The sequence below is a fragment of the Vidua chalybeata genome, chromosome 5, assembly GCF_026979565.1.
Source record: "Vidua chalybeata isolate OUT-0048 chromosome 5, bVidCha1 merged haplotype, whole genome shotgun sequence".
Lineage (NCBI taxonomy): Eukaryota > Metazoa > Chordata > Aves > Passeriformes > Viduidae > Vidua > Vidua chalybeata.
In genome coordinates, this window is record NC_071534.1 from 30,693,215 (window position 1) to 30,717,297 (window position 24,083).

General features: G+C 46.9%; 2 protein-coding genes across 4 annotated transcripts in view; one reads left to right on the top strand and one right to left on the bottom strand.

Annotated features, from left to right (window-relative positions):
• The first annotated feature begins 1 nt into the window (after window position 1).
• On the top strand, window positions 2–5,632 carry LOC128788477 (collagen alpha-1(I) chain-like). The gene is made up of 6 exons (XM_053943542.1): window positions 2–15; window positions 1,121–1,523; window positions 2,752–3,011; window positions 3,411–4,350; window positions 4,468–4,665; window positions 4,796–5,632. The coding sequence occupies exons 1-5, from the start codon at window positions 2–4 to the stop codon at window positions 4,585–4,587; spliced, it is 1,737 nt and encodes a 578-aa protein (XP_053799517.1). The 3' UTR covers window positions 4,588–4,665; window positions 4,796–5,632.
• A 10,960-nt stretch (window positions 5,633–16,592) lies between these two features.
• The window catches only part of PACSIN2 (protein kinase C and casein kinase substrate in neurons 2), a 54,790-nt gene continuing 47,299 nt past the window's right edge, over window positions 16,593–24,083 (bottom strand). The window contains exons 8-11 of one of the 3 annotated variants that reach the window (XM_053943297.1): window positions 23,946–24,070; window positions 23,153–23,266; window positions 22,020–22,216; window positions 16,593–18,435 (exon numbers count right to left, since the gene is read on the bottom strand). In XM_053943297.1, coding sequence (XP_053799272.1) covers window positions 18,323–18,435; window positions 22,020–22,216; window positions 23,153–23,266; window positions 23,946–24,070 — 549 coding nt within the window. In that variant the 3' untranslated portion in view covers window positions 16,593–18,322. Of the gene's footprint in view, window positions 18,436–22,019; window positions 22,217–23,152; window positions 23,270–23,945; window positions 24,071–24,083 lie in introns of all 3 variants that reach the window. The other 2 variants (XM_053943295.1, XM_053943298.1) reach the window with 2 other exon arrangements.

Genomic DNA, 24,083 nt, shown 5'->3' on the forward strand with positions numbered 1-24,083 from the left:
GATGACATCCCGCAGGTGTGCCCAGACCAAGGGTTGTTCTGGCTGGCAGAAGCTGCACCAATCTCCCAGGAATCTCAGTCTGGATTTTCTTTTCTCTCGGTTCTCCCAATCCTCACTTTGGGGGTGCAGTGCAGCCCTGCCCTGTGTATCTCCTAGAAGAGTTTTGGGGTTAAAAGTGTTCTTTTATATTCTGCAGTATTTATAATTTGATTTAAAAGAATAAAATTGCATCAATGTGGTTTGGACTGGTTCATTTGCATTGGCTAATTAAAGCAAATCAGTGAGAAGAGATTTGAGCAGCCCTTGGTTGGAGCTGGAAGCTCTTCCTTTGTGTCTCTTCATTCTCTGAATTTCTTTGAATTATTTCTTAAGCCATTCCTGCAATCAAGATACACAGTGAGGAGAAACAGCGTTGCTGCCCTGCTGGATTGGGAAATCCAAGTCCAGTTCCTCAGAGGGATTGAGGGGATGGGGAGCTGAGCCTGAGGCTGGGATTTGGCAGCAGGAATTCAGTGAGGGGAGAGGGGAGATCCCCAAAACTGGTAAAAGCCAATTCTGCTGGGTTTGGGTGCCCCCACCCCAAAAAATTATCTTGGTTCAAGGGGACTTGAGGAAGCAGCGGGATGTGCTGGGGGGGCTGTGCTGGAACCTCCAAACCCTGGGCAGGGATGGTGAGCAGTGCCAGAGACATAGGAACACCATGGAAGGGGAGACTGTGACCTCCAAATTCCAGCTAGGAATGCTGGCCAGTGTCAGCTCCACAGGGACACTATGGAAGGGCTCTGCTGGGATCCCCAAAATCCATTCAGGAATGCTGGGCACTGCCAGCTCTTTGGGACAATGCCTGATCCCGAGAGATTTCCCATTAATTTCTGTCATGCTCAGCACCTGACACTTCATTAGAGACCCACAGGCTTAAAATCCCATGGGAGCAGCTGGAATCACAGGCAATCACACAGAAGCCGGTCCAGGATTGGAAATGAGCTGCATTAGATCCACAGATTTATTTTTCCCAGTGGGTTTTTAATTTAAAGCAGAACATTGCTCGTGCCACGACCCCCCGTCCCCCGACCCTATATCCTTTATTTTTGGGGTTTCTCCATGAGAATTCTCTGCCTAGGCTGGATGAAAAATCAAAACAAATTCCCCCAGCTCTGCGGGGATCGGCGGGGTCTGGGGGCTCCGGCCGCAGCCGGAGCAGGAGCGGCAGCGTCGGGCTCGGCCCCAGCGCCCGTCCCGGAGCGGCTCCTCCCGCCCGCGGCGAGCCCGGTCCCCATCCCAGCACCAATCCCGCCCCTGTCCTCCGGCCCCGGGACCCCAGCGGACACGGGCAGGACCCGGACCCGAAACCTCGGTCCCATTGCCGGTCCCAGCCCCGGTTCGGCCCAGGTGTGAGGGGCGGGAACGCGAGCGATGGGCCCGGCCCCATTCCGGACACGGCGGAGCTCCGTGAGGCGGGCCCGGGGCTCAGCCCGGGGTGGGGCCGGGGCGGGGCCGTAGCTTCAGGGGCGGGGCCGGCTCAGGTGTGAGGGGCGGGGCCAGCTCAGGTGCGCGGGGCCCCAGGGCGGCTGCGCGGGGCGGGGCCGAGGTAATTTAAACCCCGGAAATCGCCTTGGCCGCCATTTGCTCACTCAGAGCACGGTGCGGGTGGGAGCTTCTGTGCGGGCTCCGCAGGTGAGGCTCGGGGGCTTCGGCCTCTCCTCCGGTCCCCCTCTCTACCCCTCCTTCCTTCTCCCCGTATTTCCTTTCTTTCTCCCTCTTTCTCCCCCTTCCCTCTCGCTCCGAAACCCTTCCCTCCTCTCCCCCCAAACCCGACACCCCCACTCCTTCCTCTAATGCCCTACCCCGCTATCCCCTTCTATTCCCCTTTCCTCCTCCTCTGTCCACTCTCCCTCTTCCCCCACCTGGCCTTTCCCTTCTTGTCCCGCTTCCCTCTTCACCACGAACCTCCTCTCTACCCCTCCTCACCCCCCCATCTTGCCTCTCTCCCCGTCCTTCCCTCTCCCTCTTTCCCGCAGCCGCGGGTGTCGGAGAATAAAGCCCAGAGGGCCGGAGCCCGGCGCCCCCTGCCCTCGTTGAAGTCCCCACACGGGGCCGGACCCGCTCGGCGGGTCCGCACTGCTGTTCACGCACAGCGCCGGCACTCCGGCTGCCACACATCACACTGGGGGGGTCGGGGATCCACACATCACACTGGGGGGGGGGGTCAGGAAGGGGCCCTCCTCAGGAGGGGCGGGGGGGGATTAGTCGGGGGGTGGGTTAAGTGGGGCTCCCTCCTTAGGAGGGGGTCCTGGGTGGGTGGGAGGGCCCCCTCCGGCGGAGGGGGCCGTTCCCCCTCCAGGCCCCGCCCATTCATCCGGACTGCCTCGCCCCGGCCCCCTCCCGGGGACCCCCTCCTCCGGACCGGGGCTCGGGGGGATGGAGGGGGCGGGTGGGGTGGGGGGGAAACCGAAAGGGTCACGTCAGTCTGCAACGTGCGCGCACATACAAAAATCGCCAGACAAACGAACGGCCCCTCCTACCCTGGCTCCCCCACCCTCCCTCCGGGCTCCGGTCCGGAGTCGGGGGTCCCGGGAGGGGCCTGTCCGGAGGAGGGGCCTAGAGGGAGGAAAGCCCCCCCCTCCGCCCCTTCCCCCGGACCCCCTCCTCCGGCTGGGTCCCACCCCGAACCCACCCGGGACCCCCTCCTCAGGAGGAGGCCCTCCCTGACACCCAGCCCCGACACCACACCCCCCCCCCCCCCCCCCCCAGTGTGATGTCGGGAAAGCCGCAACCCCGGCAGTGTCGGCCCGTGTATTAGACCGGTATGGGTGGACCCACCGAGCGGGTCCGGCCCCGTGTGGGGGGACTCCAGCGAGGGCGGGGGGCGCCGGGTTCCGGCCCTCTGGGCTTTATTCTCCAGCGCCCCGAGCCTCGGGGCTGCGAGGAAAAGAGAGCGAGCGGGAGATGGAGAACGAGAATAGGGGAGCAGACGGGGTGGTCGGGATGAGGGTGACAAGGACAGAGGGTAGGTGGGGGTGGGGGTAGGTCGGGGTGTGCAGGGCACCAGGGGAGGGGGCTGGGGGAATGGCAGGGGAGAGGAAGGAAGGGAAGGATTGAAGGCAGGTTGGGGGGGAAAGGTATCATGGAGAGGGGACAGGAGGAACCGGGGTGACGGGGGAAGGAAAAGTGAAGGAAGGAGGGAGAGGACTGAAGGCAACTGGGGGAAGAATGGGGTGGGGGAAGGGGAACAGGGAGAGGGGGCAGGAGGAGCCGGGGTGGGGGAGGGGAAGAAGGGAGGGGAGAAAGGAGAGGTATAGAGAAAAAGAAGTACCGAAGAGAAGAAATGTAGAAGAAATATAGAGAAAAAGAGATACACAGCCCAGCCCGGGCGCCGAGAGGCAAACAGCTCCGCAAACTTCTCGTCACAGTTTAAATCCCCTCGGTCCCGCCCCGCGCAGGCGCTCTGGGGCTCCGCGCTCCTGTGCCGGCCCGGCCCCGCCCATAAATCCCGGTGGATCCGCGCCTGCTCCGCTTGGTGCGGTGCATGCTCGTTTCGGGGTGTGGTGGGACTGGCGCTCGGAGCGCTGCGCGGAGCTAGAGGCGCTGAGGTGGTACCGGCATCGTGATCTGGGCCCGGAGAGCTGGGTCCGGATCCTGCTGGTGTCTGCTAGGGGTCCCGGGAGGAGCCGTTCGGCAGGTGGGGTGCACGATTTGGGCTGGGGTGAGGATCGGGATCGCGGCGGGCGGGAGGAGCCACTCCGGGACGGGCGCTGGGACCGAGCCCGGTGCTGCTACTTTGCTCCTGCTTCGGCTGGCACAGGGCTGGGGTCCCGCCGCGGCTCCGGGTACGTTCGCTTTGTGGCCGTGGGGAGCTGGGGCCGTGCCGGTGCCGGGCCCAGGAGGAGGGCGGCGGTTCCCCGGAGCAGGCGCTGGATCGCGGCTGGAGCGGACGAGGCGCAGGCACCGCCCCTACCGGCCCCGGGACCCTCCCGACGCAGCCGCTCCCTCGGCGCCGCCTGCCGGACACAGAGCGGCGGCGCGAGCGCAGCGCCCCCCGGCGGCAGCAGCGCGCTCCGGTGCGGTCCCGGCCCCGCAGCGCCCCGGGGATGCGGAGCTCCCCCCGCCCCGGAGCCCCGAGGGCACCGCACCCCCCTGGGCAGAGCAGCACCCTCCTACTCCTCTCCCGTGCCCGAACCCCGTGGGCTCCCGCCCGCCGCGCCCCCCCCGAACGAACGGAGCTGGATCGCCGCGGGCGGGAGGAGCCGCTCCGAGGCAGGCGCTGGGGCCGAGTCCGGACTGCTCCCGGTGCGGGACCGGGGCCCCGTCGGGGCTCGGTCCTGCTCCAGCCGCTCATCCGACACCTGCTGGGTGAGACTTGATGCTCTCCCTCCTCTCCCCCACTTTGTGGCTCGCACTCCCCAGTGGAAAAACCCGGGGGTTTAAAAAGCCAGTGTAAGCTGGTTGCTCTTTATTTCCGGAGCACAGGAGATTCTGAATTGGAAAGAGCCACGAGGATCATCAAGTCAAACAGTGATAAATTATTGGCCCACGTGGGGATTGAATTCAGAATCCTGGCCTTGTCAACACGCTGCTTCAAGCACCTGAGCTAATCTCAGACTCATGAGGAAAGTCCTGCCCGGGAATGGGGATGGCTGCTGCCAGCAAGGGAATGCCTATGCAAATGTAGCTCCTTTTTTCCTGCTAGTGCTGTTTTGCACACCAGCCCTTAGAATGGCTCTAGAGCAGAACTGGCTGGTGTCTCACAGGACAGCACAAGACTCTTCTAATAATCTTACTTTCCTGCCCTTTCCAGAATTTACCCAACAGCTGTAAAGGTGCTCATTCTATGTCCCTTTCTAAGGAGAAATGAGAGCAGGGTAAGTCCTAAGGTTTTACTTGGTCCATAGCCAGAGTTCTGGAGAGTGTCAGGGCTGGTCCCACCTGCAGAGGGGCGTTTCCTGGAGGTGAGTGTTCACAGCCCCAAATCACTGCAGGTGCTGAGGCTGGGACCACTTTTCGGGCCCAGAGCTGCATGGAGCCCTTGGTGACTCCCATTCACTGCCAGGAATGTTCCTTGGTGTTTCCTCAGTGTGTCCCAGCTGGCTGGGAATGTGTGGGGCAGGAGGAGGCCGGGAGCCCCAGGAAGGGAACCAGCACCTCCTATCCTCAGTATTTGCAGGGGAGCAGCTGTACCTCAGTGTCCTGCCTGTGGCAGGCAGCGTGCCACCCACGCATCCCGGGGATGGGCACTGGGATGCCCGGGCAGTGCTGGGATGGACGTGGATAAAGGGCTGCCCACGGCTTCTCAGCCAGGGGCTGCTCTGAACAGGCACCTGGAGATGCTTCAGCCCAGACAGACCCAGCCCACAGCCCAGAATTACCCGAGGAACAGCTGGAACAGCTGGCGTTGCCTGGGAATGTCGGCACGGTGCGTTTGCGGAAGGGCTCAGGCAGCAATTCCCGGTGCTGACCTCCTGGAGCTCCCGCACATCCCCAGGGTGTCCCAGCCCCCCAGACCCCTTCCCTTCCAGCCTGGGGACATCATCCCTCAGTTAAAGCGTTAAAGTCAAGGGAATCTTCCCCCACAGAAATGAAACCCCAAGCAATGCCCTCAAAGTTGCCTTTAAATAAAAGGTTGGAGTCGGATGAAGTTTTGTCTGCATTAAGTTTGGAGTTTTTCAGGGAATCAGCTGGAACCACAGAACTGATGGAAAGCTTTCACAGGTGGGTCCCACTGGAGGTGTGCTGAAAGCAGGGATGTGCATCCCTTTCCTGAGGGAAAAGAACTTCCTGGGGCTCTGAAATGGACTCAGCTTCTGCAGGGAGAGATGTCCTCCCCTGGGCACAGGGGCTGCCTCAGCATGGGCCAGGAGCGTGTCCGGCCACCACCTTCTGCTCTAAAACATCAACTGGAGCCTGAACTCAGGGGGATGAAATCAGCTGAATTCCAGGGAACTCTGTCAAGTGTCCCCCAGGGACATCAACGGTGCTGGGGGATGAGGGTTATAAATAGCAAATTCTCTGGAATATAAACCTGTCCTTGTCCTGGAACCTCTGCTGGTTCCTGCCACAGCTGCTGTTCAAGTGGCAGCTCTGCATGGGAATGTCCAGACTCTATGAGGCACTGTCAGGTTATTCCAGCAGGAATTCAGCAGGGAATTTGGGGCTGTGGGTATAATTCCATCTGAACCAGCAAAGCTGATACTGAACCCCAAATCTGGGTGCCACACAGAGAACAATCTTTGTGCTGCCCTGTCAGCTAAAGCCCCTGGGCTGGGAAATTTCAGCAGCCAAATGTATGGAATGATGTAAATCCCAGCATCCCCCAGAAGGACAATCCAGATCCAAGGGTGGGAACTCGTGGGAGCTTTGCCTTTCTCTTGCCTCTCTCCAGCCTGAGGCTGCTCCTCTGATCACTGTCTCTGCCCTTGTTCCACACTATGGGAGAAAGGGGAAAGGTTTGATAAAACTCTTCTGCAATTGATTAATAATTATTTCCAATTCCCCAGTGAGAAGAACATGAACTCACAGCCATCAAGGCCTGACAGTTCCCTGCAGTGAGAGCTCAGCACATGTCCACAGAGGCAAGTCCAGCATCTGAAAGAAAGAAAGAAGAAGAAAAAGGTGATTTATTCTGTTTCAAAGTTATTTCAAGTTCTCAAACCCAAACCAACCTTTGCCCTTGATTTTGGCTGGGTGAATCCTGAGCAGTGGGCATAGGTCACGTCATTCAGGATGATGTGAGTGATGCTTTCTGGGGGAAATCTGATTTCCAAAATTCACTTCCTGCCCCATGCCTGATCTGCACAGGAGAGAACCTCTTCCATGAAGGGATTTTGCTCCATCTAATCCCATCTGCCCAGGCTGTTCCATGAGGATATTGCCAGGCTGGGGCACCACAGGCAAGTGAAGCTCTCAGCACCCTCTGCTCCAAACACAACTCTGGGCTCCTTTGCAAACGGCCTCTGCCATGAGGTTTTCTCCAGGAAAAATCAGGAATTGCTCTAGATTAAGTTGTCACAAAGGGAAGTAAAGGATAAATATTCCTGTAAGAGCCCTTGGGATCTGCTGGGTTGAATTGGGAAGGGGACATTCATTCCCTGCAGTGCAAATCCACAAGGACCTCACACACAAAGCACAGACTGTCAGGTGGGGTCTGATGGCACCACTGACAAACCTCCTTGTCCTTCTCCCTTTCAGTGACTCCTGCCCTCAAACTCTGAAGCTGACAAGCCCAAAAGCTCTGCCTGGCCACTCTGGAACAAAGGGATCCCCCAAGGGATGAGGCACATTCCCAGCAAACACTCCCAACAGGGCACAGAGGCACCTCTGGAGCTCGTGTGTGGGGCTGGCAAGGACTGCCAGGAGGACACAGCCCCCAGCTGGGGTGGCAGTGACAGCAGCAAAGTCCCCTGGTCTGATGGCACAACAGAGAGACAAAGGCCAGCAATGCCCAGGGGAGGTGCAGGTTTAATTCTGTTCCCTGCGCTGCCACATCCCAGCAGGAAATCTGGGACAGGTTTCTGGGGGACAGAAACTCCCAGGGTGCACAAAATGCAGCATCTGTGACCCTGATCCTGCTGAAACTCAGCATGTGGGGCCAACCCCCTCCAGATAAACACTGCCCTGCCCTGGCTCAGCCTCAGACACTGCCCCAGGTCTCAGCTCCCACCTGCCTCCGGGGCTGCCACCACATTCCTGACAAGGAGCCAAAGGCCCCTTTGGACAGGGCTCTCTCTCTGTCCCAGGCCTTGGGGACTGCAGGAACCAGGGCAAGGATAGCCTGAAACCAGGGCAGATCCCTCTGCATTTGGGACTCTGGGGACAGCTGGGGACTCACCCCACACCATGGGCAGGACCTGGGGCCCTCCAGTGCAGGCCAGCAGTTCTGGAGCCTGTTTGGTTTGGCTGCTCAAACACCAAAAAAAGCTGTTGGCAAAGATGGGATGAGTTAAGTGTTTTTTCCTGTCCTGAAAGAGAAGAGAAAATGGAAATTAAGTCCACTGTGGAAGTCAAAGGCTCCTAGTTTTCCCACTTCTCTTCTGATTGCTCACTATGGGGTTTTATCCATAAAAAATGAGAAGTGGCACCAAATAAAAGTGCCATGTTTCAACTCTTTCCCCCTACTTTTTTTCATACACAAAAAGGATGCCCATTTTTTCTCATTGCATTCCTTGCCTAATTTTAACAGACCCATTTTCATTCCAGGCCCTCCTTGTGAGTTATTCCATGCTTTGCCATTGAACTTTGCACAAAGGAGGGGAATGATCTGTTCCACATGCATGTCATCCAATGCTCAGCTCAGCTCCAGTGCTTTCCTTGGGAAAGGATGTACTGGAATAAAAAAAAAAAAATAATCCTGGTCGACATGGTACCTACTGACAGGAGGTCACTGCTCTGTTCCTGGCAGAAGGAGACCTGGTGACAGCTAAGTGGTTCCATACTGGGCTGTGTTGCAGCAACATGGAAGGGCTGGACTTGGAGCCTTCTCTCCTTTCCTGTTCTGAGAGCAGGAACATTGGTGTATTCAGGTGGATTTGCCCAGAAACCGTGTGTAAGAGGAGAGAAGAGGACATTTGTCAGGGCCCAACCATGATAAAGATCCTTCTCATATCAACAGCAAAATCAAAGATTACGATGAATGATTGATTTTTGAAGGAATGAATTAGTATTTTTTGCCTGACTCAATACCCATCTGATCCTTTATAAGATCTGACACTGATAAGATGCTGATAGTTATAATATTACCTGCAGTTTCCTGGAGCCATGAAAAGAGCCAAACAGCTAATGCCTGCAGGATGTTATTCCTTGACAGCACATTAGGAGAGAAACAAACTGCAGGATACTCTTGTCCAAGCAAGCAGTTGCTTTCCTTCACCTGAGAGAGCTTTGAGGTGCCTCTTGGAGCCATTTTGCTAATCCTGGCTGCAGGTAAGGCCACAAAAATGTAATTGACTCTCGTGATGCATTTTAGTCCCTTTTATATAGACCTGTTTAAAATTAAACATTGGGAGGGTTCTGGGGGGCTGTTTTCTAAACAAAAGCTTTCCTTTAAAATAAATACACCAACAAACCCCAAATTACTTGTTTTCCAAATGCTGAAATGCAATACTTAAGGGTTGACTTTTCAGAATTGTCGTCTCATTTCTTCTTCTCATCCATTATTTCTTCCCAATTGTGGTCTGAACTTACCATTCCACAAGTGCTATGTTTCTCAGTTAATTATGTTTCTCAGTTAATCCATCCCCAAAGCCCTCTCTGAGGGTCCCTTGTCAAAACTTGTAGCTCTTACACTACACAGGAGAGATTTTTACCAGGGCCAATGAGGAAGCCATTCAGTCAGAGCCAGTAGATAGCAGTAAAAGATAGGGAATAAGGAAAAAAATCTAACCTGTAATTGGGAAACAGCTGGTGGGTTCTCTTTTTACTGCAGAGGCTTCCCCAAGTTGGTGCCATGCCCTGTTTCCATGCACAAAGGAATGGTTTCTTGGAAAGCCCATTTTGTCTTCTCTCATGCCTGTTTCCCTGGGGGCTTTGGGCACACAGGAAACACCAGCATTTCTGCCCAGAAAATCAATATTTTCACCATTTAACCCCACAAAGAAGATTCCTTAAAGAAGAGTTGCAAATACAGTACCCAATCCACAGGCAGGATCACACATGAGCTGCTGGAGGCCAACTCCTCAGCAATAACTCTTGAGGGTGATCCAGAAGCTGCACAACAGCTGATGGAGAAACGGAAGAGTGGAATGTGCACAGCCAGCTAAGGAACTGAGCACCTACTCATCCACAGTAATGTCTGGGCAGCATTTGGGTTAACAAATTGAATTTTACAGAGAAAATTATCCTGGGACCTTGAGCCAGTGTGGTGGTCGAAGCCCAAACTGTGCACTTTGATACAAAGCCAAACCTTGGGGAGCAGAACTCTCTGGTTTGTTCTCCTCACCTTTCACCTCATAAATGCCCTCTGATTATCACATGATTATCATGCTCCAACTATGGCATAGATCATAATTTTATAAAGTGCAAGGAAAATTATCAGAATTATTTTTATATAATAAATAATCAATATAATTACTGCAATTTAAATACATTAAAAGTCTAAATATAACCTGTTGGTCCTTTTCCTCTCCTTTTCACAACCATCACCACTTAAGAGCCTCAGAAAAATTTGCATGGGAAAGTCAACAAGTCCCAACACTCCCTGCTTAGAGCTGAGCTAACTTCAAACTTGGATAAAATCAATCAGATTTTCTTTCAGGGATGAGAAATCTGATAAAACTCTAAGTGGGATAACCAAAAAGCTCTTGAAGGGCAAGAAAAGTCTCAGCCATGACAGCTCTTTAAGCCATTCACAACCATCACTCACACAGTTCTATGCCCATCATAGGCTCAGTAAAAATCTAGTATCTCCTGCCCATGTGATCATGTGATGTCTGACCTGCACTTTGCATTGTGCTTGTTGAAAACATAAATTGCAGTGTGTAAAGCAGGAATGCGCTGGCTTACCCAGACAGGTATTTAATACCAGCAGTGTCTTGTCTCCTGTCACCAGGTTCTGTTTGTGCTCTCTGATGGGGAGGTGGCTTTGTTTGCCAGGTGCTTTCTGAAGTGTGGGGATCAGCAGGGCTCTGGAGGAGTGTTAAAAGTGAATACCAGGCTAAGGTGTGGATTACAGGAGATCCTTGTGGGGCTGGGCTGCGAGGTTTGCATTTGAACTGGATCTGCCTGAGGTTAACTGGCAGTGCTGGAGCAAGGGCTGTGGCTGAATGGCCAATCCTACCCCTAAGGTTGTGTAAGTGCCTGGACAGCTGCAGGGAAATAGCAAAGCCATCAGGTTTTGGTCTCCATTTGAGTACATTTATGTTTGTGTTATATACAAACAGAGCCATTCAAGCCTTCTCTGCAGGCAAAGTAGGTTTTGTGCTCCCACCATAAGGTGCAAGGACCTTATTGACTCATTCCTGACTTGGGAAGTGGAATGAGGAGGGCAAGGAGCAGAGATGGAATGCAAAGGTGGAACACAGAGCCCAGAAGGTCTGCGCTTCCTCATCTTGCTGTCCCTGAGGAGGATGGCATGTGCTTCCCACTGGCACAATCCTCCAGGAAGCAGCTCCCAAGCCCTCCCTCAAGTACAGAGCAGCAAACCTGGACTTCCCATGCTGGGGCAGGGGCCTTGGCTGTTGCTGCTCAGGTGCACACAGGAAATGTCTTATTAACATCTGAATATTGTAAATGCTTCATTTTCTTATGTGCTTTAGTGAATAACAACAATTTTAAAAAGCACATTTCCTTATGAGCACTTTAGTGTTTATCTACCCTAAAGGATGTGGCTGGTGAGGTGGAAAGGAAAAGAAAAAAACAAACCCAAACCCAGCTGAAAATAAAGCACTCTCAGTCAGTGGAAAGCATTTTCAGAATTGTACCAGTGTGTTCTGGTCCTGTGACCAATTTTCCCACCTCATGTCAGAGTCCAAAAAGCTCAACTACAGTTAAAGCAGAATTGTGTCTGATCCAACAGCTTGGAGCAGTGCCTGCTCTCAGGGAGGGTGGGTGGCAGTGCCACAGGGCCACAGATCACTCTTGACACTGTGCAGGACAGGACTATAACCTGCTCTCCAAGATTACTATGAGGCAAATAATCTCTCAAGGCTTTTCCTATTACATGCAAAAGATAACCTAGAATTATGAACTCTATCAAAATGATAGAGCTTGTAACCTCACCTCATCATTCAGGAATTAACACAATCATTAAGTTAGGCAAGGAAGTTTTTAACATGTCAGGGGAGAGGGGACAGTTGGTCAAATAGAGATTTTTGGAGTTTACTTAAGTTAACAAAATGAATTAAGCATTTATATTTTAGCTTGTAGAGTTATGTATTGAATTTTAACATTTTACTTAAGAAACCTCTGCCTAGTACAAAGGGCATAAGAAAATGCAAATTTCTGAAGCTTCTTGCATAAAGAACAATACCAGAGGAGGCAAAGAACCCAGATAAAGAAGCTCCTCTGTCTCCAAGCCTATCAAGACTGACAGACGTACTCAGATAAGCACCAAAGGACCGAAAGCACACGCGCAGAGAGGAAAAGTTCAGTCATGAGGAAGACCACAATCTTCAGCCTCAGGACCACCAAGAGACCCCCATACAACCACCACAGCAAACCACGCGTGCCAAGCAGGGCGTGGACCTATTTAGCATGAGCTAAGGTGAGGACAGGCGGGGCCAGGGGTTGAATATGCATTGAAAAGTTGTGTAATGTATTGCATATGGAACACCTTTGGGAATAAAGGTGTGGGTCAGACTGAGGCTCGGGGCACAAGTTTTGGAGAGATATCTCACTTATGTCGTGTGCTGACATACATACCCACTTCATAACTACCTCAGGTTGTGGAGTCTATTTATTTATTCCGTATATCGCTTCATTGGTACTAAATCCAGTTAGCAGAATAATTTCATTCAGCAATTTACATACCATATAACCACTTAAACTTGCAGTACTTAACTAAAAATGTATTTTTACTAAAATTTTAAAATAATAAATAGAAAATCCCTGTCAAAAATTGGATGGAATCTGTAACTGAGGCAAAATAATCACAGTTCTTCAAATTGACATTTTGGGAACTTGCCATCAACTTAAATGTACATGGTTTATTATATTTACTTAGATGTGTCTTACCTTTAAAGATGCTTAAGAAGTCAAAAGAAATATTCTCTGAAGTTGCTGATGCAAGCTGTATTGTCTATAACATGAATAATACAGAATTAATTAATTGATGGGAGAGTTGTGAGATCAAAGCTGCCGATGTTTCTGACTCTCATTCCTCTCTGTCCTTACCCAACAAGGCTTCCCTGCAGTGTAATGGAGATCTCTGTGCCTGAACTGGTTTTGTCCCACTGAGCCCCCCTGAGAGTGGCAGCACACAGTGTGATAATGTGGCTTTGCTGATATCAGCACTAAATTCCTGTGTGGCATCTGCTGTCACTACAAGGAGAGACATATCTGCTTGAGCGACCACAGGTACCAATGCACCTTGGAGAGTCTTGCACGGGGTGAGTTCAGTACAGGGGAACCGTCTGAGGCACTCCATCCTCAGGCTTTCCACCCTCACTAGGTGTGGGAGGGACTTTCTAATTCTTTCCTGACACCAATACAGAAAAAGCATCACAATGGCCTTAAGAACTACCTGGTCTCTTAGACACAGTGTCACTGAATTTCAGGAACTTGGAAAATACCTTCTCTGTGAAAGGCTCTTTCCTTGATATACCTTCTACCCCATTGCAAGCACAAGTTTGGGGTTCCCCTCCCCTCCACAGACTGGATCATCCAGCTGTGCTCATCTGTTCACAGAGATGTGAACATCTCTGTGCCTTCCCTCTTTCTGTGCTCCACTCAAATCACAAATTTCTTGAACAAATTGGTATTCATGCTCATGGCAAAGGAAGAAGGTCCAGGTTTCCCTGGATCGCTGTCCATGGTATCTTGTGATGTCATTTCCTTTGCCATGAGAATGAACACCAATTTGTTCAAGAAATTTTGGAAACACCTCCCATATCCTATTCTCCCCTAATGGTGATTGTCCAGGCCCAGGGGAGAATCAAACTGGTCTAAATAAAGGAAGCCAACAGAATAAACCCTGAAAAGTGATGAATTTTTCTAGGGAATAGAGGTGGGTCTCTCATTCTTCAATAAGTTTGTGATTTGAGTGGAGTGTAGAAAGAGGGAAGGCACAGAGAGAGAACAGCAGCAGTGGTGGGAAAGTGGCCCCCAAGTGCTACTTTGCCAATTGTACCTCAGTGTGGCAGTATCACATCTTGCTGGTGGTTTCCAAGAATGGCCAGAACACATTATTTGTATTCCCAGAGCACAGGGAACCCCTTAAGAATTGCTTCCATACCAGCTGGTCTGACAAATAGATACGTGGAGGAACAGTGTTATATGTGTATGCTCAGAAACAAATACCTGGGAAGTGCAGCCTGCCCTGCATTAGGAGCCCTCTAATCATGTGTAAATGAGAGCAATTCACTGCCAGAGTGTGATGGTGGGGGTGCTGGTTTGCAAATCAAAAGCCAAGGGTTCTGAATTCACACTAACCCAGAACACAGTTCCAATTTGATAGTGGAGACGCTTTCACGATGAGGACAATCAGATATTGGAGCAGTTTGCTCACAGCAGCTGTGGAAACTCTCTCCTGGGAGGTTGAGCAACATTCAGCAACCTGTCTCAAGTTCAGTGTTGAGCCAGAGATGGGATTGAAGACATTTGGAGGCCCTTTCTCCCTGACTGATCCTTTGCTAATCCCCCCTTTTCTGCGCAGCCATTTGGAAATGGAGGGCTTCTTCCTGTATTTTTTTTTTTTTGGCAGTTTTTGGGCACAAGGACTGCTCTGTGAGGTGATGAAGCACAGGCAAAGTAACTTTCTCATACTCTCACCTATCCAACTGCCACAGCAATGCTTGGGCTCCTGCAGCTGGCCAGACAGCCCTGCCAGGAAAGGAAAAATACAAGGGAGAACCATTTGGGATTTTCTTCTGAGAACAGTGTGTTCTTTGGCTGATTTGATAACCAGAAACTGGCACTTGCATCTGCCTGGAGTTGTGTGGTATTACAGCTCCAGTGGACACCTACTTTCTCAAAGCTCCAAAATACTTGCTGCCATTTCCAATACTCAAAGCTTTTAGTTCTGTCAAATTCCATCAGTGCTGTTGGCCAGTTATTATCAAGCCTCCCTCCTTGTTTGGTTTCTCCTCATGGTGCTGCTGAGAAGTGGTGGAATATAGGTAGAGTCCCAGGTCATGCCAGCTACATCTTCACTGCTTTTCAGTGCCCTTAGGTAAGTACAAATTCTGCTTGATGACCTTTGGAAAGCTCAGTCACACTAAGCAAAGTTTGTCTCTGCTCACTGTTATGCTGTAAATATGTTGTCTCATGACAACTGCAGTTCATCAGGTTTCAGGCCAGCCCTCTGCAAATGGTAACCTCAAAGGGACAGCATTCATACAGAAAAAGCCTTCCCTGGAAGAGAAAGATCAAGCATTCAAATGTTTCTCCCAGCAAATGGAAATGAAGTTTAAGATCTACATTAAAAACCAGTTGATGAAACCAGTTCAACTTTTTTATTTAGTACTAATGCAGTGTTTGTCTTGATAATATCAGGAAGCATAACCACTTCAAACAGGTGAGGTTTCATAGAGCTCTCCACTTTTGGAAGTGTCTACAGCCTAACACCATTGTCCAGTGCAAAGCCAAACTCTTGCTATTTACTGGGATTTACAAGCAGCAACACTGAGTTGTGTGAGGCTGCTGTTTGCACCAGCAATGCAAAGGACTTAAGAAGCTCCAGCTGCATGTAGCATCCCACAGGAAAACCCACCTGCATTTGCCACATGTTTTATCTCTGCCAGGGCAGTCAGATTTCAGTGTTTCCTGCATACGGATTCCAGAAGTGTCTATCAGCACAGTACTTCACAATTGATCTGTTTTTTTACCTTGCAGGCTTAGAGATTTCATGTGTCAAGATGATCTAGCTGAGGTAACAAGTGACTTGGATGTTCAAAGAGTTCTTGCTAATGTCCCTCATAAAAGCTGAAGTAAACTGCTACGAAATAAATGAACATTTAATCAGTTACTGACTACAGTAATAAAAGGTGGGAGGATACCTGTGTGTCCCCAGAGGGACTCCTGTTTGGACTTGTACATTTATTAAAAGCTTGGCAGTTGATTATTTATTGATTATTTAATAAGTTACTTAGGACCACAGAAATGTGAAACACCTGCAGAAGTACCTTACAGAGTTCTGACTGGTCTCCTTGCCCTCAGGGACAGCTCATTGCCCACTGGGACCCCCAGGCCCTTCTCCTTAGAGCTGCTCTCCAGCAGGTGACCCCCAGCCTGTCCTGGTGCCTGGGATTGTCCTTCCCCAGGTGCAGGACCCTGCATTTGCCTTTTCTGGATTTCAGACAGCCCCTCTGGCCATCCCTCCACCCTGCTGAGGTCATTGGGAAGGGCTGAGCAGCCCCAGGGGGACTGGCTGCTCCTCCCAGCTCTGTGCCACCACCAACTCCTTCACCCAAGGCACTGATTAATATATTAAACAATTAATCCTGGGGGACACCACTGGTGACAGGCCCCCAGCCAGACCCTGGCTGAACCAAGGATGAACCTCTGGGATCTGCTGTTCAGCAGGTGTTGATGGAGGAGATGAGAGAAAACCTTCAGCCAGCTGTCACAAATAGCACTGCATTAATCACTGCCAGTCAACAAGGCAGAAAATATTCAGATACTATATTTAAAAAGAAATAAAAAGCTTAACTGCTCACCCATACCATCTGAGACTTGACAACACCACAGAAAGCAGCATCACAGTGGACTCTGTACACCCATAAAAGACAGTTTCCTCTTCTTCCATGAAGATTTTGATGGAATGTTTTGCCAAGAATTCCTGTGCATGTCACCTCCCTTTCTTGTTAATGGCACAATGCCACCCATGTCACACTCCTGCTTGTGGCTCTTTTACACAATGCAGATTTTGTCACCATGAATTGCAATGAAATGCAGAGATTATTTTTGCTGTGACATACATTGAAATAGTAAAAGGTGCATTCTGTGTATTTAAGACATTAACAGATTTTATTGTTTTCTAAAATATTTTACAATACAGAGACCCAAACCAGTAATTCCTGACAATTTTAGCAACTGTCCGGTGGATGAACAAAGATGTTGGTAAGTTTTTGTTGACAGACATATACATACATCCACTTTCTAAGCTTGCACATTTGGATTCACTGGAAATGATGACTAAATATATCTATAAGCTCAAAAAGCAAATGATAAAAGTCCAAGATTACCAACAGTGTTTTATAGTTACCTTGAAAAAGATTTGTTAACTTCATTACAGTGTAGCTTCCTAACATGGCATATCTACTTACCTGATACCTAGTTTTAACACAGAGCTGCTATAGTTTTACAACCCAGTTTTCAATGTCACATGTGACACGACACATGTGACTTTGACACGATTACAGCTGGCCAAGTTGTAACTGCAAGCAAATGTAGATTTTACAGTGTTCTGCTACAATAATCCATGTTTGGACTAAAGCTAGTTTATACTTTGACTCATTAATTTATCCACAAATACTGATTTTGAGTATATTAGTGTATTTACTGTGCTTCTGAAAAATCTAATCACAGAATACTTTGTCTATGGTACAGTAATGGATATGGAAGAAAAGCAGATTTAAATATACCTATAATTTAAACTCTTAAAATAGTCTAAATCTTATTGACACCAAAAGGCTTGATAACTAATAGCCATGCTCTTCATATTTTGGAATATCAAATTATATGTACACATACACAACATAGATAGGCTATTAATAAAAGCATTTAGTCTATTTTACAGTCTTCTCTGTTCAAGATAACCAGCCTTCACAGATTTAACATTTCAAATCACCCAAAAATCATTAGCAGTTAAAAGGAGATTTTTTTTTTTGCCCTGGAAACATGTGCTGGAAATAGCCACTCTTCAGGGGCTTATGCATAATTTATATTTCTTTGGAATGCCACTTAAGATCTAGATGGAAAACTCTTAGTTCAAGTGTCAACCCACATAAAGAACATTTGTAATTTGTCATGTCCCAACCCATGACACCTGCAGATATCTCTGCTACAAAAACCTTCTGTAACAGATATTTATTAAATACAGTATTTTGTTTTACAACTCCATTTACAACTTCAAGCCATGCTGACAACACAGAAAGATTACTACAACTTGGAAAGAGCTTTCATTCAGTCAAGTGGTAACTAAATCTATGTCATAATTTAAGTATTAATTGATAAAGCATACAAAAAGGTGCTTAACTACATAGCATTTAAATAAAAAAATACTGCATCTTTCAGACATTGATAAGAACAAATAAAAAATTAACTATAATAATCTTTAAAATTCAAGTTGCAAATTACTGAAGGTCACTTAAAATAACTGATTAAACAAAAGTGAGCATAAGCCACATACCTGGGGTAGGATGAGGCATAAGCATAGAAAATGCAAAAATGTTTAGGATCCACAATAACAGACCATGTGGGAAGAAAAAGTTTAAAAAATATTTTTCCTATCATACTATTTTTTCAACCTTACTCCTTTTCTTTGCATTGTGTACAAGTTGTGAAAACAATGTCAAGCTTTTGTCTTTCATTCAGCCTTATTTCAGTATCAAGCCCTCACATTTTCATTAAAATATATACACTCTATACATCCATTCAGTATCCTTTCACCTCACCTAAATACACTGTACAGGCCTACAGAGCTCTTGTGACACTTCTGTGTTTATTTTGTCCTTTGTCACTGGATTGGTTCCACATAGTTTGCTGGGTATAAACCGACTTGTCCATTGTCCAGGCGTCCTTTGCACCAGCCCTGCTCATCCTCATTCTCCATTTTGGTTAACTCATCCCCTGAAGAAAAGAAGGAACATTTTCCCCAACTTAGTGCAAGTCAAATAAATATTTCATTAGGCTTATTGTCTAAAGGTTTTAAGGGAAACATGGAAAAAAAATGCTACAAACATTAAGTAACTCAGAATTTGCTTGCTAACTTCCAAATTATCCATTCAGACATTCATGAACTATAAGATAACTTCATTTTGACAACAATGCACATCTGATATTTCACATCCTCAGGGAATAGTTTGACTTTTGAGAGCCTGCAGACTCCAAGATGCTCCATAGGAGCAAAGGAAGCTCCACCTCAGCCAGGCAAAAAACGCTACATTGAGTAACAATTATTTCCTCCCTTGCAGCTAATTTGTGTCAAATCTTTTCCCTAGATAAAACGGATGTGTATTTTATCTTAGCAATAGGAAATAGATGATGAAGATATTAATCACTTATTACAGTCCCAAATAGTAGAGAGTCTTGGTGTCATTTAGGAATATAAACTAGCCTAAGGAGTATAAATTCTTTGGTAGAAATCGACAAGCTTCGTATTAAATCTTCTCAGGATGCTCATCTTTATAGATTTTCTCTTAGATAAAAAGGTTAAAGCTTCATCTCATCTAGTTTTTAAGTTTATCAGAAAACTAATAAATACCCATTATGAACAAATGTTTGGACTCTACTTGGTTTATGGACATATGTTACAACTTTTCAACTTTTTCTAGTGCTGCAGAACGGGAGTGTACAATTTCAAACCTTCTGTGAAACAGGTGTTAATAAAGACTGGAAATAAAGACTACCAAAAATTCACATTTCAATGAATATATGCCCTAACAAATGCATTTGTATCAAAGCTTGGGCTTGGAAACTGGTGTTCCTGGATGTTTAAGAAAATATTAACACTTTTAATCTGCACAGCAGTTACAATGAAACCACTGCAATGATAAAACCAGAACACAGAATAACATACTCTGACAACATTGCAGGGACAACATTTACTGTCACTATTCTCAGCCACCGAGGGCCACAGGAGGGCGAGACAGACATATTGTAAATAATTATGTCCCATCCTCTTACATGCTTATAAAACCTCTCATAAGATATGAATAAAGTTATTCTTGCTCTTTGGAAGCCTCCCACAGCTGTTTCCCAAGAGGGAAAAAAAAAAGAAAAAGAAAAACAAAGAAAAACAAAACAAAACAACCCCCCCAAAACAAACAAACAAACAAACAAAAACCCCCAAAAATAAGAACCCCAAAAACACAAAAAGCACCAGCTGTAAAAGTACTCCAGTAAAAAAATGAGTTTCATATATTAAAGTACATTTCATGGACACTGTGCAGAGCATATATTCTGTTACATGTATTTAGAAGCATTTTGTAGGTAAATTCTTTGAATACCCAAGGAATCCTATCTGAGAATATCCATGTACATTTGAACAAATCCTTGAAATGCATTAATCCTCTGTTGACAGCTGCTTAGGAGCCTAGGATATCTACAGAGGAACACAGGATTGAGTACATTTTAAATTGGCTCCCACCTGACCTAGAGGGAGTTCTTTTCCTTAGTTTTTTGTATGTTCAATGTAAAGCTAGTCACACAACACTTCTGCCTAATAACTAAGTAGCCATCCTATTAATTCAGCATCTCTAAGGGGATTTGTGGTCTAGCACATCATCCCTTCCCTACAATTGTATCAAAGCCATAATTTGGTGTTGTAAAATTCTTTAATGCTCTTCCTTCAAAGTACTGCACTGTTTTTAAGTGAAGTCTGGATATATCTCACAGTTCATACCTCCTCTGCTTTATTTCTACAGACCTCACACACTGGGAGCCACTTTGTTCAGTGGTTTAATGCAAGTGACACAGCTGGTACTCCAGCACGCAACACCTACCTTTGTATTTAACCATTACATCTCTGTATATAAACACTGCATGGTTTTGCCAAGGAAAGACTCGTTACTGTAAACCCTCGCTGCTTCACAGGTACCAGAGATATATTTCAAGAGGATTAGCATGCTTCCACCTGCTGCTGAGAAAAATGGAGCAGGTAAAGTCTGTAGAATGCAAAGTAACTTTTGGCTTGTGTGCATTCCACAGAAAGTACCAGATGTTTTGTTACTACTGTACTTCTGTCAGGGCACAATTCAGCAAAGTTCATGGACAAATAATCCATTCCGCCACTCTGGAAACCTACAATACTTGTTTACAAAGAAGGAAAGTCAGATGTTCAGTGGTTTCACTAACAAAAAAGGAAGGAGGTGAGTTAAAGGCAGAGCACCACCACCTGAGCTGGGGGGTGTTTTGGTTCAGAAAGCACAAACTGCATTTAGAATATGACCTCGCTGTTCTGAGCACCCCGCTTCATCAGCAGAACAGACATCCTGCAGTTCCCTGATTAGCTACAGCATGGACTGGTTTCCTAACTTTTAGTCCTAACATCCACCTAAGAACCACAGCAGGTGGTACAGAAACAGCACACTTCTAACTACCCCTAGCTCAAAGAGAGGCAGAACCAAAAGCTTTCTGGAATTTCTTTTCAACGCTGGAATCCTGTTTTTCTATTACAATTCATCTGATTATTACAGGAGATGGGAATAAATGACAAGCAAATGGGACAAGAGATAAACTCAAAGAGTGTCTATCTCTCATTTGCACAAAGTGAAGTTCTCTTTGCTTTTGCTAAACTACTCCTGCAGTCTTGTTCTGGAATTCCTGGTTGGAAAATGTCTCCAGCAATTCTGGGCAAGACAGTTGAACAATTGGCTTGAAAGTCATGAACAGGGGGTAGATTTCAGCTGGAGGCAGCAGCACCTGTGGTGTGCAGCCATCACACCCTGATGTCACCTTCCTATGTGTGGAAACAGTTGTGATGGGTCTCCCCCATCTGTTGCATCTATTCTGTTCTCTCAGCTCCCTGTAACAGTGGCAGGAGAAAGGGTTTAGGGCTCAAGGGAGATACAACACCTTAAGAAGGAAGAGGTGTACTAAGTGTACCCTAATATAACATAAGACTGAAAAAAACCAGGTAAAGACAATTCCTGTGCTTAACATACACTGAAGAGGGATGAAAAGAGACAGCTTAAAAAGTATCTAAAAGTATCAACTCTAAAAAGTTAGCAGCACAGAAAGCTGGATGCCAAAAATTGGATGCTTTCCATTTAAACAGAGAAGGTATCAGTTGATTTAATCAAACAGTTTCAAGAACAGCTGCTGTAGTATTTTCCTTTAAAAAACAACTCTGTAGGGTTGGCATTTCCAGACAGCTAAAAGCAGCAGCTGTTACTGTCACCAGGGAAGAAAAGGGAGAGAGAGGATTTTCAATTCTGCAGGTCATCTTGTTTCACTTAAGATGGTAAGAAAGGAATATCTCAGAGGCAACCCTACACATTCCAAAGAGCTTAGGACTCAGTGCTGCCAAACAGGGGATACCAAAAAGCACTATTAGAAGGGATGATGGTTAGACAGGATCCTCTATGTGGAATTGTACATACAGAGAAACAGGTGACTTCAGAAAATAAAAGGTGAAGAGGAAAAAAAAAAAAAAGAATCCCCTGCTTTTCTCCTTTTTGATAAATATTTTAAAGTGTATGTTGCAAACTTACCAGCTTTAAAGCTGAGCTCATCTTGCTCCTGGCCCTCATAGTCATAGAGTGCACGTACTCTCACCTCCATGGCAGGAGGGGTGTCTTCATCAAAGGGATTGGTGTCTCCGTTTGCATCAGTGGAGGAGAAGGGGTTGTTGGACTCTTCATCAGACCATTCTGTAGGGTAGCTTTGGTTTTTCTCATAGCTGCTAACACTGAAAATCAATTTTGAAATTATTATTTTTTGCTTTTAAAATAGGAGACTAGAAATACCACTAAGATACCCCTAAATATGCTTAAACTCCACTCTAAGGCCCAGCTTTGAAACTTTCTTTCTGGTATCTTCTCATCTATCTTTAACTGACAACGCCTCATTAAAAAATAAAAACATTCTTGCAAAGCATTTAAAAAGTTAGAAAAAGGCAAAACCAACACGCATCAATCTCCCCACAAACTCAAAAGACTTATCTATCAAAAAATCCAAGGGATTATTTACTCTGGAAAGATACAAGGCATGCCATAGTCAATGAGAGGAATTATCTGGTTTAGGTAAGACATTTAAATTGCTTTGCAGAACCTTCCTCCCAAACCAATATGCACCTCTATGATAGCTACAAACACATTTTCTATAATGCAATCCACAATGAAAAAAAAAACATTATACTGCAACAACTCAATCATTTAAAGGGAAGTTCATTGTTCAGCATGCACATGCCAGTTAAGAGAGTGGAATATCCTGAGAGTGTACACTGAAGCAACAGGCAGCTGCTTGAGAAGGTCCTAAACAAAAAAAGAGAGCATCTTAAAAGCAGATTTATTCAGTGAGAAGACACAGAACAGTAAAGCTCCAGAAGCAGTTTCACTAGAAAAACGCATCAGTTTTAACATTTTATAGGACTGGGAAAGGAAGGAAAAAAAGCAACAGCAGTTCTGTTAGCAACTGCCAATAACCACAGTAGTTTGAAACCAAAGATCAAGCAACAGATATGGCATCTGTTAGGAAAGACAAGTAAGGTTACAGTGTTGCTTACACAACTGCTTAAAAACACTTCATGCACTGACCAGCGCAGTGTTATAGAAAACCAAAATAGAAAACCCTGGACAGAGAAAGTGCAAATGTGAAAACAATTAAAAAACAACATTTCACCAACTTTTTGATCTTATTGTCCTCCTTTTCACTGACAGTACTCCCAGTATCTTCTTCATCTTCAAAGGGATTGTAACTTGATTGTACTGACTGCACTGTGTTACTCTGGACACTAAGACTGCTAATTTGGAAAAGAAAAAGCATTATGGTGACCCTATCTGTATAAGAGAATACTGTCACTGGTGTCTCACTAAGCAGTTTCTTAGCAGACCCCTCCTTCAGCCAAAAAAAATTAAATAAACAACTAAACAAAACCAAATCATCTATCAAATGCAGCATAAGGCTCAAGAAAGCTTGGAAAGTCTCACACACAGAGCATTCCTTCACAATCAGAATATCCTTTGTAGATGACGATTTCTTTTTTCCTATTTCTTTTTTCCTGCCTGCAATAAAAAGCAAGGCCATTTTTCCGGCCAGCTTCATTCCTTTTTAAGGCAGTTGATGTTAACAGTTTTGTATTAACCACATCCAGAATTCTGATGTGACTAAATGTTTTGCAGACTAAGATCTTGAAGTATTATTATCATTTCTAGAGATGGGAAGGTAGGAAGAGACCACCAGATCAAATACAGAAAGTTCAGTTTCTCATGCGGCTTAGTTTCTTTCAGCTCCCAATGGAAAGAGAACTATAAAATGAAGAATAATTCCCAAATTAATTTGTGAAGTGCAGAGACATCACAAAAAATGCTCATAGATAATTGCCATTTGATTGGACAGTGACTTTTTGATCCTGTAGAGCTTAGTATATTTGAAGGCAACAATCTTTTCCAATTAGTGTTTTTAGGCATAAAAGCTACCTGCTATGTTTGTTAGGCTGTGAAACTTGGTCTCCCGTCTGATTAATGCCAGTCAGAGTCACTCCATCAGACGCCTTCTTTTTTTCTCTTCTACTGAGAGTGCGATTCAGGTCTGCAGACCACTCCTACCAATGAATG